The following is a 13,178-nucleotide window of genomic DNA, read 5'->3' as shown; positions in this document are numbered from 1 at the left end:
CCTCATATATTTATACATTAACATAAGATCACCCCTTAGTCTTCTTTTTTCCAAACTAAATAGCCCCAAGTGTAATAACCTATCTTGGTATTGCAGACCCCCCCAGTCCTCTAATAACCTTGGTCGCTCTTCTCTGCACACGCTCTAGTTCAGCTATGTCTTTCTTATACACCGGAGACCAGAACTGTGCACAGTATTCTAAGTGTGGTCGCACTAGTGACTTGTATAGAGGTAAAATTATGTTCTTCTCATGAGCATCTATGCCTCTTTTAATGCATCCCATTATTTTATTTGCCTTTGTAGCAGCTGCCTGACACTGGCAACTGAATGTTAGTTTGTCATCCACCCATACACCCAGGTCTTTTTCATTGACGGTTTTGCCCAGAGTTTTAGAATTAAGCACATAGTTATACATCTTATTACTTCTACCCAAGTGCATGACCTTACATTTATCCCCATTAAAGCTCATTTGCCATTTATCAGCCCAAGCTTCTAGTTTACATAAATCAGCCTGTAATATAAAATTGTCCTCCCCTGTATTGATTACCCTGCAGAGTTTAGTGTCATCTGCAAATATTGAAATTCTACTCTGAATGCCCCCTACAAGGTCATTAATAAATATGTTAAAAAGAAGAGGGCCCAATACTGACCCCTGTGGTACCCCACTACTAACCGTGATCCAGTCCGAGTGTGCTCCATTAATAACCACCCTTTGTTTCCTATCCCTGAGCCAACTCTCAACCCACTTGCACATATTTTCCCCTATCCCCATTACTCTCATTTTATGTAACAACCTTTTGTGTGGCACCATATCAAAAGCTTTTGAAAATTCCATATACACTACATCCACTGGGTTCCCTTGGTCCAGACCGGAACTTACCTCTTCATAGAAGCTGATCAAATTAGTCTGACATGAACGGTCCCTAGTAAACCCGTGCTGATACTGATACTGGGTCATGAGGTTATTCCTCTTCAGATACTCCAGTATAGCATCCCTTAGAATGCCCTCCAGGATTTTACCCACAGTAGAGGTTAAGCTTACTGGCCTATAATTTCCGAGTACAGTTTTTGTCCCCTTTTTGAATATTGGCACCACATTTGCTATACGCCAGTCCTGTGGTACAGACCCTGTTATTATGGACTCTTTAAAGATTAAAAATAATGGTCTATCAATGATTGTACTTAATTCCTGCAGTACTCGGGGGTGTATCCCATCCGGGCCCAGAGATTTGTCAATTTTTGTGATTTTTAGACGCCGCCGTACTTCCTGCTGGGTTAAGCAGGTAACATTAAATTGGGAATTATTATCACTAGTCATATTGGCTGCCATGGGATTTTCTTTTGTATGATAGTGACAGGTCAGAAGCTTTGATTGGTAGAGATCCGGGCGCTGGGACTTTCTACGACCCATCTTCAGCCAACGACACCTGAACGAGAGTTATGGCTGAAAGCTTTTGTCTCTTAATTTCATTGATCATTAATAGTTTCAGCACCTGAACCTATGCCAAGTAAAACCTGACTATGAAATGTCATACTTTTTTGGAAGCCCAGTGACAATTTAACCATATGGGGCAAATTGATATTACTCTTTGTCCATGCCGAGGTCCACATTTGGATCAGGCTCAAACGCTTAGTCTACTCCAAACATGGCACATTATGGCTGTACTATACTGCAGGTAACAACAGCTTGTAACAGCAGCAACCAGAGCTTGCACAGATTGCTGCTGTTCAACCATTTTGATACCGCTGTCAATTACAGAAAGTAGCATTTAAATGGAGCAATGTTTGTTTACCATGGCAGCGTAGGGACAACTGAAGGCTCCCATGGCTGCCAACTTGGTAGACAGCTATGTTGGGCTACCATGGCTGCTTGTGGCTGGAATTCCAAAAACATGATTTACTCTATATACTATTGCAGTAAATAGAAAATACAATCAAAGGGATGCAGGTTCAAATACCATAACAAAATAGTAAAAAAAAGGTTTTAAAAACACATAAACAAATTCAAATGCCTCAGTTTTTGCCAGTTTTAAAATAAAGACTTTTGACGTGTCTGCAAAAATCTAATCTGTCAAAACATAAATGTAATTAACCTGTATGGTAAATGCCTTAAAGAGAAAAAAATGTTATTGCTATGTTTGAATACTGTGCATATTTGAAGAATTTTAGTTGTTTGTGGGTTGCGAGGTGAATTATATACCCGCTGCTTGTGAACTCAGCCTTAATAAGGGAAGGTGCCTCTTTTTGGGATTAAGCAAGAAGAGATTCAAGGGTCCATCGGTAGCTGGTGTCCATTTTTATTTTATTATCTGCACATATCATGAAAAATAACAGTAAAATTATTGTGTGGCCAAAATTTGCACTTTCTGGATTTTCTTCAGCTTGTCTTCACTCATTGTATAGTACACGGCCGGTATTTGGAACCCATTAAATGTTGTTGCGTTTGATATACTATAGGCACCCTTGTTTGGGAATATTATCCATTCTCCCATTTCCAGCTCTGGGAGATTGACTTCTTCTATAATAAGGTCATAGTCTGTACAGCAGGGTCCCCAAAGTTTGCTTGGAAACTGTTGTTGTGAATGGTGGTGGTCCTAGTACAGAAGGAAAAAATATATATGTGAATACATATTTGCAGGAAAAAATATATATGTGAATACATATTTGCTCCAATCTGATATCAACTGGGCATACATTCGTCATGTGTGTATTATTGGTGTAAGAGGTCATTTACCTTCAGTGGTTTCATCTTCAGACCTCCTAATTCATGAACCCAAAATGTTCCAAGTACTCCGTCATTCATATAATACGAGAGTTTCCTGATCTCTTTCCCATCTGTGTCTGTAAAACACACAAAAAATCAATGTACAGTCAACTATGAGTAGATCAGAAATAGTTTTTTTGCACCATGTTGGTTGGCATGCTCTAATCTAGTACGTAAAACCTTCCCCAGACACTGGTAGGTCTCTAAGTTATATAGAAAATTGTTACCCACCTTCCCCCAATCTGTCGTCATCACCTAATAGCCTGGGACATGGGCAATCAGCTCCAGACATTATGAGAAATGTGTGACTTTTGGGTAAACTTTATTCAAAGGCACTTAAAAACAATCAGAGCTGCACTAGGCTGAACTGTTTGGGTGATCATGACCTAGGAAGTCATAAAATTCCAGAATATGATAGGATAATGAAAAATAGTCAATGTAGTGGTCCAGATGATAAGATAGTTATGAGTCTCCTAGATCCCAGAGAATCTATAATTTTGTGCTTTGGGTTCAGAATGAAGAGTCTAAAGAGTTTTGGAGGGCACACTCATATTTAACCTTTTGCAAGAACCATAACTTTGTTATTTTTTTATTGATAACAATGTTCGAGGGTTTGGTTTTGAATTGAACCTCAAAGAAGATCCGAGAAAACTTCTACCTGTTACAATTCCTCCACTCAATGTGTCTTGGACGCAGTGATTGACAGATCAGTCGTCCAATCTAGAGCAGGGCCTGCTGAGCTGTTGGCATTTTGAGAAACAGCTCAGTCGTGCAATCTGAGACTGGGAGGTGCTCAGCTTCTCTCAACTGTTCTTTGTTCTTAGTGATTACCCAGCTACTTAGCTAAGCTGTCAGTCCCAGATCTCTACCAATCGTAGCATGTACTGTTGTGAATTGGACTTTTTGGCTCCCTCTTGTGGTCACTAGCGACATGACACTTTGAGCTTCTTTCTCTAGCTTGGTACCCACCTGGCTCGTTAGTCCAGGGGTGTTGCTATTTAAGCTTCCTGGATTTTCAGTCTGGTGCCTGGCATCGTTGTAATCAGTTCCTTTCTGTTTGCTCCTGTCTGCTGGTCCTGGTTCTTGCAAAATAAGCTAAGTCCTGCTTCCTTATTTTTTGGTTATTTCTTATTTCTGTCCAGCTTGTACCAAATGTGATTCCTGATATAGCTGGAAGCTCTAGGGGGCTGATATTCTCCCCCCGAGCCGTTAGACGGTTCGGGGGTTCTTGAATATTCAGCGTGGAAATTTTGATAGGGTTTTTGCTGACCGTATAAGTCATCTTCCTATATTCTGCTATTAGTCAGTGGGCCTCCCTTTGCTAAAAAACCTAGTTCATCCTTGCGTTTGTCTTTTCTTCTTACCTCACCGTTATTATTTGTTGGGGGCTTGTATCCAACTTTTGGGGTCTTTTCTCTGGAGGCAAGAAAGGTCTATCTTTTCCCTTCTAGGGTTAGTTAGTTCTCCGGCTGGCGCGAGACGTCTAGAACCAACGTAGGTACGTTCCCCGGCTGCTGCTATTTGTGGTGCTAGGTTCAGGTATATGGTCAGCCTAGTTACCACTGCCCTATGAGCTGGTTTTTTGTGTTTGCAGACTTGGTGATAAATTCTGAGACCCTCTGCCATTGGGGTCATAACAGTATGCCAGGCCAAAGGTGAATGTTTAATGCATTGCAGAAGTGGGATAATAAGAAAGGAAATTCTGAGTTTGTTTGTTTTTTTTTTTTCTTTCTTCCTCCCCTTTACCTCAGAGTGGCTTGAGCTTGCTGCAGACATGAATGTCCAGACCTTGATTACTAGTGTGGATCAGCTTGCTGCTCGTGTGCAGGGTATTCAAGATTTTGTTACCAGTAGTCCTATGTCAGAACCTAAAATACCTATTCCTGAACTGTTTTCTGGAGACCGATTTAAGTTTAGGAATTTCAGGAATAATTGTAAATTGTTTCTATCTCTGAGACCCCGTTCGTCTGGAGACTCAGCTCAGCAAGTTAAAATTGTTATCTCTTTCTTGCGGGGCGACCCTCAGGATTGGGCTTTCTCGTTAGCGCCAGGAGATCCGGCATTGGCAAATATTGATGCGTTTTTTCTGGCGCTCGGGTTGCTTTACGAGGAACCCAATCTTGAAATTCAGGCAGAAAAAGCCTTGCTGGCTATCTCTCAGGGCCAGGATGAAGCTGAAGTGTATTGCCAAAAATTTCGGAGATGGTCCGTGCTTACTCAGTGGAATGAGTGTGCTCTGGCCGCAAATTTCAGAAATGGCCTTTCTGAAGCCATTAAGAATGTGATGGTGGGTTTCTCCATTCCTACAAGTCTAAATGATTCCATGGCGCTGGCTATTCAGATTGACCGGCGTTTGCGGGAGCACAAAGCCGCTAATCCTCTGGTGGTGTTGTCTGAACAAACACCTGATTTAATGCAATGTGGTAGAATTCAGACTAGAAATGAACGGAAAAATCATAGACGTCTGAATGGGTTGTGTTTTTACTGTGGTGATTCTACACATGTTATATCAGCATGCTCTAAACGCCTAACAAGGGTTGTTAGTCCTGTCGCCATTGGTAATCTGCAACCTAAATTTATTTTGTCTGTGACTTTAATTTGCTCATTGTCTTCCTACCCTGCTATGGCGTTTGTGGATTCAGGTGCTGCCCTGAGTCTTATGGATCTGTCATTTGCCAAGCGCTGTGGTTTTGTACTTGAGCCGTTGGTAAATCCTATCCCTCTTAGAGGTATTGATGCTACGCCATTGGCGGAATATAAGCCGCAGTTTTGGACACAGGTAACCATGTGCATGACTCCTGAACATCGGGAGGTGATTCGTTTTCTTGTTCTGCATAAAATGCATGATTTGGTCGTTTTGGGTCTGCCATGGTTACAGACCCATAATCCAGTTTTGGATTGGAAGGCAATGTCAGTGTCAAGTTGGGGCTGTCAGGGAATTCATGGTGATTCCCCGCCGGTGTCTATTGCTTCCTCTACTCCTTCGGAAGTTCCTGAGTATTTGTCTGATTATCAGGATGTTTTCAGCGAGTCCAGGTCCAGTGCTCTGCCTCCTCATAGGGACTGTGACTGCGCTATAGATTTGATTCCAGGTAGTAAATTTCCTAAGGGAAGATTATTTAATCTGTCTGTACCTGAGCATACCGCAATGCGTTCATATATCAAGGAGTCTCTGGAGAAGGGGCATATCCGTCCATCCTCTTCCCCTCTTGGTGCGGGATTCTTTTTTGTGGCCAAAAAGGACGGATCTTTGAGACCTTGTATAGACTATCGGCTTCTGAATAAAATCACTGTTAAATTTCAGTATCCTTTGCCTCTGTTGTCAGACTTGTTTGCCCGGATCAAGGGTGCCAAGTGGTTCACCAAGATAGATCTTCGTGGTGCGTACAACCTTGTGCGCATTAAGCAAGGAGATGAATGGATAACTGCATTTAATACGCCCGAAGGTCATTTTGAGTACTTGGTGATGCCTTTTGGGCTTTCTAATGCTCCTTCAGTTTTTCAGTCCTTTATGCATGATATCTTCCGGAAGTATCTGGATAAATTTATGATTGTTTATCTGGATGATATTCTGTTTTTTTCTGATGATTGGGACTCCCATGTTAAGCAGGTCAGGACGGTGTTTCAGGTTTTGCGTGAGAATGCTTTGTTCGTTAAGGGCTCAAAGTGTCTTTTTGGAGTACAGAAGGTTCCCTTTTTGGGTTTTATTTTTTCCCCTTCTGCGGTGGAGATGGACCCAGTCAAGGTCCGAGCTATTCATGAGTGGACTCAACCCACGTCAGTTAAGAGTCTTCAGAAGTTCTTGGGTTTTGCTAACTTCTACCGTCGTTTTATCGCTAACTTTTCTAGCGTTGTTAAACCTTTGACGGATATGACCAAGAAAGGTTCTGATGTTGCTAACTGGGCTCCTGCAGCCGTGGAAGCTTTCCAAGAGCTGAAGCGCCGGTTTACTTCGGCGCCTGTTTTGTGCCAGCCTGATGTCTCACTTCCCTTTCAGGTTGAAGTGGATGCTTCTGAGATCGGGGCAGGGGCCGTTTTGTCGCAGAGAGGCCCTGGTTGCTCTGTAATGAGACCATGTGCTTTTTTTTCTAGGAAGTTTTCGCCTGCTGAGCGGAACTATGATGTTGGCAATCGGGAGTTGTTGGCCATGAAGTGGGCATTTGAGGAGTGGCGTCATTGGCTCGAGGGTGCTAAGCATCGTGTGGTGGTCTTGACTGATCACAAGAATCTGATGTATCTCGAGTCTGCTAAGCGCCTGAATCCTAGACAGGCCCGTTGGTCATTGTTTTTCTCCCGTTTTGACTTTGTGGTCTCGTACCTACCAGGTTCAAAGAACGTGAAGGCTGATGCTCTTTCAAGGAGCTTTGTGCCTGACTCTCCTGGAGTTTCAGAGCCAGCTGGTATTCTTAAAGAGGGAGTAATCTTGTCAGCCATTTCTCCGGATTTGCGACGTGTGTTGCAGAGATTTCAGGCTGGTAGACCTGACTCTTGTCCACCTGACAGACTGTTTGTTCCTGATAAATGGACCAGCAGAGTCATTTCCGAGGTTCATTCCTCGGTGTTGGCAGGGCATCCGGGAATTTTTGGCACCAGAGATTTGGTGGCTAGGTCCTTTTGGTGGCCTTCCTTGTCACGGGATGTGCGGTCATTTGTGCAGTCCTGTGGGACTTGTGCTCGAGCTAAGCCTTGCTGTTCTCGTGCCAGCGGGTTGCTCTTGCCTTTACCTGTCCCGAAGAGGCCTTGGACACACATTTCCATGGATTTCATTTCAGATCTTCCGGTGTCTCAGGGCATGTCTGTCATCTGGGTGGTATGTGATCGCTTTTCCAAGATGGTCCATTTGGTGTCCTTGCCTAAGCTGCCTTCCTCTTCCGATCTGGTTCCTTTATTCTTTCAGAATGTGGTTCGCTTGCACGGCATTCCTGAGAATATCGTGTCTGACAGAGGATCCCAGTTTGTTTCCAGGTTCTGGCGATCCTTTTGTGCTAAGATGGGCATTGATTTGTCATTTTCGTCTGCCTTTCATCCTCAGACTAATGGCCAAACGGAGCAAACAAATCAGACTCTAGAGGCTTATTTGAGGTGTTTTGTTTCTGCAGATCAGGATGATTGGGTGACCTTCTTGCCATTGGCTGAGTTTGCCCTTAATAATCGGGCTAGTTCCGCTACTTTGGTTTCGCCATTTTTCTGCAACTCTGGTTTTCATCCTCGTTTTTCCTCGGACATGTTGAGCCCTCTGACTGTCCTGGGGTAGATTCTGTGGTGGATAGGTTGCAGCGGATCTGGAATCATGTGGTGGACAACCTAAAGTTGTCACAGGAGAAGGCTCAGCGTTTTGCCAACCGCCGCCGCGGTGTGGGTCCCCGACTTCAAGTCGGGGATTTGGTGTGGCTGGTGTAGCCTCGCTTCATCGGTCCTTATAAGATTTTGGAAATCCTTAATCCAGTGTCCTTTCGCTTGGATCTTCCGGTGTCGTTTGCCATTCACAACGTGTTCCATAGGTCTTTGTTGCGGCGCTACGTTGTGCCTGTGGTTCCTTCTGTTGAGCCTCCTGCTCCGGTGTTGGTTGAGGGCGAGTTGGAGTACGTGGTGGAGAAGATCTTGGATTCTCGTCTCTCCAGACGGAGGCTTCAGTATCTGGTCAAGTGGAAGGGCTATGGTCAGGAGGATAATTCCTGGGTGGTCGCCTCTGATGTTCATGCGGCCGATTTAGTTTGTGCCTTTCACGCTGCTCATCCTGATCGTCCTGGTGGTCTTGGTGAGGGTTCGGTGACCCCTCCTTAAGGGGGGGGTACTGTTGTGAATTGGACTTTTTGGCTCCCTCTTGTGGTCACTAGCGACATGACACTTTGAGCTTCTTTCTCTAGCTTGGTACCCACCTGGCTCGTTAGTCCAGGGGTGTTGCTATTTAAGCTTCCTGGATTTTCAGTCTGGTGCCTGGCATCGTTGTAATCAGTTCCTTTCTGTTTGCTCCTGTCTGCTGGTCCTGGTTCTTGCAAAATAAGCTAAGTCCTGCTTCCTTATTTTTTGGTTATTTGCATTTGCTCTTATTTCTGTCCAGCTTGTACCAAATGTGATTCCTGATATAGCTGGAAGCTCTAGGGGGCTGATATTCTCCCCCCGTGCCGTTAGACGGTTCGGGGGTTCTTGAATATTCAGCGTGGAAATTTTGATAGGGTTTTTGCTGACCGTATAAGTCATCTTCCTATATTCTGCTATTAGTCAGTGGGCCTCTCTTTGCTAAAAAACCTAGTTCATCCTTGCGTTTGTCTTTTCTTCTTACCTCACCGTTATTATTTGTTGGGGGCTTGTATCCAACTTTTGGGGTCTTTTCTCTGGAGGCAAGAAAGGTCTATCTTTTCCCTTCTAGGGTTAGTTAGTTCTCCGGCTGGCACGAGACGTCTAGAACCAACGTAGGTACGTTCCCCGGCTGCTGCTATTTGTGGTGCTAGGTTCAGGTATATGGTCAGCCTAGTTACCACTGCCCTATGAGCTGGTTTTTTGTGTTTGCAGACTTGGTTATAAATTCTGAGACCCTCTGCCATTGGGGTCATAACAATGTACTCCATGTTGCATGTTTGCCTTGTTTTTCTGTGCTTTGTTTGTTGATCTATTGCTAGCTAACCTTGGACCTCATTCTGACCATCCAATTACCTAGTCCCTTTGCTCTGATCCACTATCTTCCTGGTATTTTGACCTCAGACCGTGACCTGACTACGCCTTTGTCTTTCCCCTTTAGTTTATGATGTGCTCTCTTGGAATCTGACCCTGGAACGTTTGACTACCCTACCTCACAGCTAGCCCCTACTGCGAGGGGACCCTCAGACTTGAGCATTTTCTTTGTCCCCAGAACAGTCTTCTGTTGATGCCTTTCTTGATGCCTTAGGGATGATCTATGATGAACCTGACAGGTTTCAGGTCGCGGAGACAAAGATCATGAACCATAAATAATAACACAGGGTGCCGCACCACTATAGTTATGAGTTCTGGCAATGGTCCTCTGAAGTTCTGTGGAATGATGCAGCTCTCAGGTGCCAGTTCCACAAAGGTCTTTCTGCTTCTCTTAACCCTGCGTTAGGCTCAATAGGCCTGACAGGCACAGCTCACACATTTCTTTTTCCCCCTACTCTCCAAGGCAGCAGGGGATCCTGCCCCTCCTAGTACTTTCCTATCTTTAGGTGCTGCTTGAAATCCCCCCATTCAGTTTCACCGCAATCCTTAGGAGAGCAGTTGTGACCTCTGTGGCCTCTCAGGCTCATTTCGCCTGAAGGTTCTCACTTTCAAAAGTTCATGCTTTCTAGAGTTTTTTCTCAACATAATTTTTTATTTTGCTCGTTTTATGAATGAATAACACAAAGTTTGTGAACTGACCTTGTTTGGAGTAGTGGTATTGCAACCACTAAGGGCAGCACCAGCAGGTAGTGTAGTCAGGAATAGCCAAGGGTCGGTACACAAGAGCAGCAGTATAGTTAGAGGATCAGCAGGATGCATAGTCAGGAATGGCCAGGGGTCAGTACACAGGAGCAGGAGTATAGCTAAAGGATCACCAGGTTCCGTAATCAGGAATAGCCAGGGGTCAGTACAAGGTAGCAGCAGTATAATCTTGGATGAAGCGGCAGGTGAAAGGAGAGCTTGACTAAAGGCTAGGAGCTCAATAATCTTGCATGGAAGGAAGTGCAATGTCAGATTTAAGTAGGGCGCTCAAACAGGAGATTACTGGGTGGAGACAATAAGGAACTCAGGGTGGAGACAATCAGAAGCAACACAGGTACTTTTATCTGGGTTAACAAGGAACTGTCCAGTGAGCTGAATACCTTAGAGGGATTTGCTGCTGCCTGGTGCACAAGAGCAGCTGGGTTCAAATTCTGACAATGTTTTTTTTTTGCATCTAATTTTGTGTACTCTCTTTTCATGCATCCCTATGAAGGTCTCTGGTTATTTGTAGAGCCTAGAAATTTAGATAATTAGATATTATAGGCGTTTTTCTAACCTTTGCCTGTCAGGAGCATTGTGCCTGAACTTAGGAGTGCCAGAGATGTGTCTGACCCAGGATTAAGGACGCTCTGGCTCTGCATTCTCCACCTTGTTCTTTAGAGCAAGCCATGACTTAGGCTATTTAAATGCATTGAAGATTTTGGGAGACACATGATGAGTGGCTGGGTGTTTCGATCAATCTTCCCGAGTCCATCCACTTACCTGAGGCAGAACCAATAGAAGTTGGAGGTGCCAGCTCTCAAATTGTTGAGAGGAGACGTCGGCACAATCTTAAACTCTGCCTCTATTGTGGTCAAACTTGACATTTCCTTAAGGACTGCTCAGCACACCATCAAGCAAGCAAGCCAACGGGAAACGCCTAAGTCCTGGTGATTGTCAAGGAGGTCACCCAGACAAAATACTGTTAAACATGGAATTGCTTTTTAAGAAACAATAGTTATCTGTGTTAGCTTTCATTGACTGTGGGTCTGCCACCAACTTCATTGATTTTGGACTGGTTCTGAAATTAGGGTAAAGGACAGTTAGGGGACAGTTAGATTGGAAAGATCCTTTCAAATTTTTGCCATTGACAGGGCACTGTTACTCCAGAATCTTGTCCAGCTGGTAATGGTGGAGTTCACACTTAGAGTGGTAACACTTCGCTCTGAGTCCATTTCCTGCTATGTGTTGGACAATTTACCTGCTGGGTTGGTATTGGGGCTTCCATGGCTATGTATTCACAATCCTGTTCTTGATTGGTGTTAGAATCTTATTGTTAAGTGGAGCCTCACTTGTCATAAGAAATGTCTTAGTTCTGTACAAAGTTGCTCCACTTGTCTGGAGGATCTGCCAGGGTACCTGAAAGACTCTGGAGATGTGTTCTCAGAAAAAAAGGCATTTGTCTTTCTCCTTTAGTTTATGATGTGCTTTCTTGGTATCTGACCCAGGAACATTTGCCTACCCTGCCTCATGGCTGGTCCGTGAGTAGTGACTAGCGTCACACAACCCCTTCCTTTTTTGAAAATCAGCTGAGGTCTCAGCACTTGGACCTCCACCAATAAGAACTTCAGACATGTCTCTATGACTTGTCAATATTTTTATGAAAGTGCAGTAATTCTCTTAAAAACCCCCCCACTAAAATAGGAACCATCACTTCAAGGAATGAAAAATGTTCTGCAACACCCACAATAATTAATCTTTGTAATTAACTAATATATACCCCAAATCACCATGATCTACTCACCTGTCACACACTCCTCTTTTTTGCCAATGATATTAAGAGCAGCTGTAAGAGCAGAGCCTACAAAGTATCGTCCAGGCTCTGAGATAATTTCCACTTCTTCCTTCCTGGGAAAATACTGACCCAAGGCTTTGGAAACCACGGCGAAAAACTAAAATGAGAGATGATGACAGGTATTTTGAGGTGAATTGTTTCCATTATTTTTCATCCCTAAATGTCCACCACAACCTGAAACTTCACATCTTTTGCTTCCTAAAGTTGTTCGTATATGTGATAGTAAGAGAAGTAGAAGTGTCAAGGGTGGCCATGCCGAATAAACCCTTCCCATATGGCTTGATAGGAAGCATGCGCAGTTGTGATCAACAAACTTCAAGTTTTGGCCCAGTACAAAGACGAGATCGGGTCAAGTATTCAAGCATTCTCTCCCTCACTGTTCAATGGGGTGCAATGGCGCATGCTGGCAATTAGGCCTGGTAGGACAGACTTTGGGCATGAACATTCTTGACTCTTCTCTTCATGATGCCACCTTCATGACTTCAGAAGAGTAATTTATAGTTTTAGCAAGTGCAATGATTAAAAATCTCTTTTTAATCAAGTTTGCTCTTGTAATTACAAAAGTCAGACATCTTTAAAAGCAAGTGTAGGCATTTTTGCAAGATGTAGCTTTCTGTAACACATTGCGATCATAAGTTGACTAGAATATTTTTTTGAATCCACTTTCTTCATATAGTCCATGAGCCGGGCCAGATATCGGTACCACCCGGAGTGACTAATTTTCTTTGGTATTTTTAGGTAGATGCATGTCTGTAGTTTATTTTTTGATATGATAGCCCTTACATATACGTAGCTTATTAACCCCTTCAGCCCTAGGCCTATTTGTACCCAAGTGCCTAAGCCAATCTGACCTGTGCCACTTCATGGGCTAATAACTTTGGAACGCTTTCACCTATCCAAGCCATTCTGAGATTGTTTTCTCGTGACATATTGTACTTCACGTCAGTGCTAAATGGGAGTCAATATATTTTACCTTTCTATATAAAAAAATGCTAAATATTCGGAAATTTTGGAAAAATCGGCAATTTTTTAACTTTGAAATTCTCTGCTTTTTACAAAAATACTGATACCCCCCATAATAGTTATTAATTTACACTCCCCACATGTTTACTTCATATTGGCATCATTTTGAAAATGAAACCTTAT

The 13,178-nt window shown here is 43.5% G+C and overlaps 1 protein-coding gene across 2 annotated transcripts in view; it reads right to left on the bottom strand.

The window, feature by feature from the left end:
• Positions 1-2,279: 2,279 nt before the first annotated feature.
• Positions 2,280-13,178, bottom strand: part of LOC143804636 (ornithine decarboxylase-like) — an 82,738-nt gene continuing 71,839 nt past the window's right edge. For both annotated transcript variants that reach the window (XM_077282925.1, XM_077282916.1), the window contains exons 8-10: positions 11,982-12,129; positions 2,735-2,841; positions 2,280-2,594 (exon numbers count right to left, since the gene is read on the bottom strand). In XM_077282925.1, coding sequence (XP_077139040.1) covers positions 2,340-2,594; positions 2,735-2,841; positions 11,982-12,129 — 510 coding nt within the window. In that variant the 3' untranslated portion in view covers positions 2,280-2,339. The remainder of the gene's footprint in view (positions 2,595-2,734; positions 2,842-11,981; positions 12,130-13,178) is intronic.

The sequence above is a fragment of the Ranitomeya variabilis genome, chromosome 1, assembly GCF_051348905.1.
Source record: "Ranitomeya variabilis isolate aRanVar5 chromosome 1, aRanVar5.hap1, whole genome shotgun sequence".
Taxonomy (NCBI): domain Eukaryota; kingdom Metazoa; phylum Chordata; class Amphibia; order Anura; family Dendrobatidae; genus Ranitomeya; species Ranitomeya variabilis.
The sequence above is the reverse complement of the archived record's forward strand: the minus strand, read 5'-3'. Positions and strand labels throughout refer to the sequence as shown.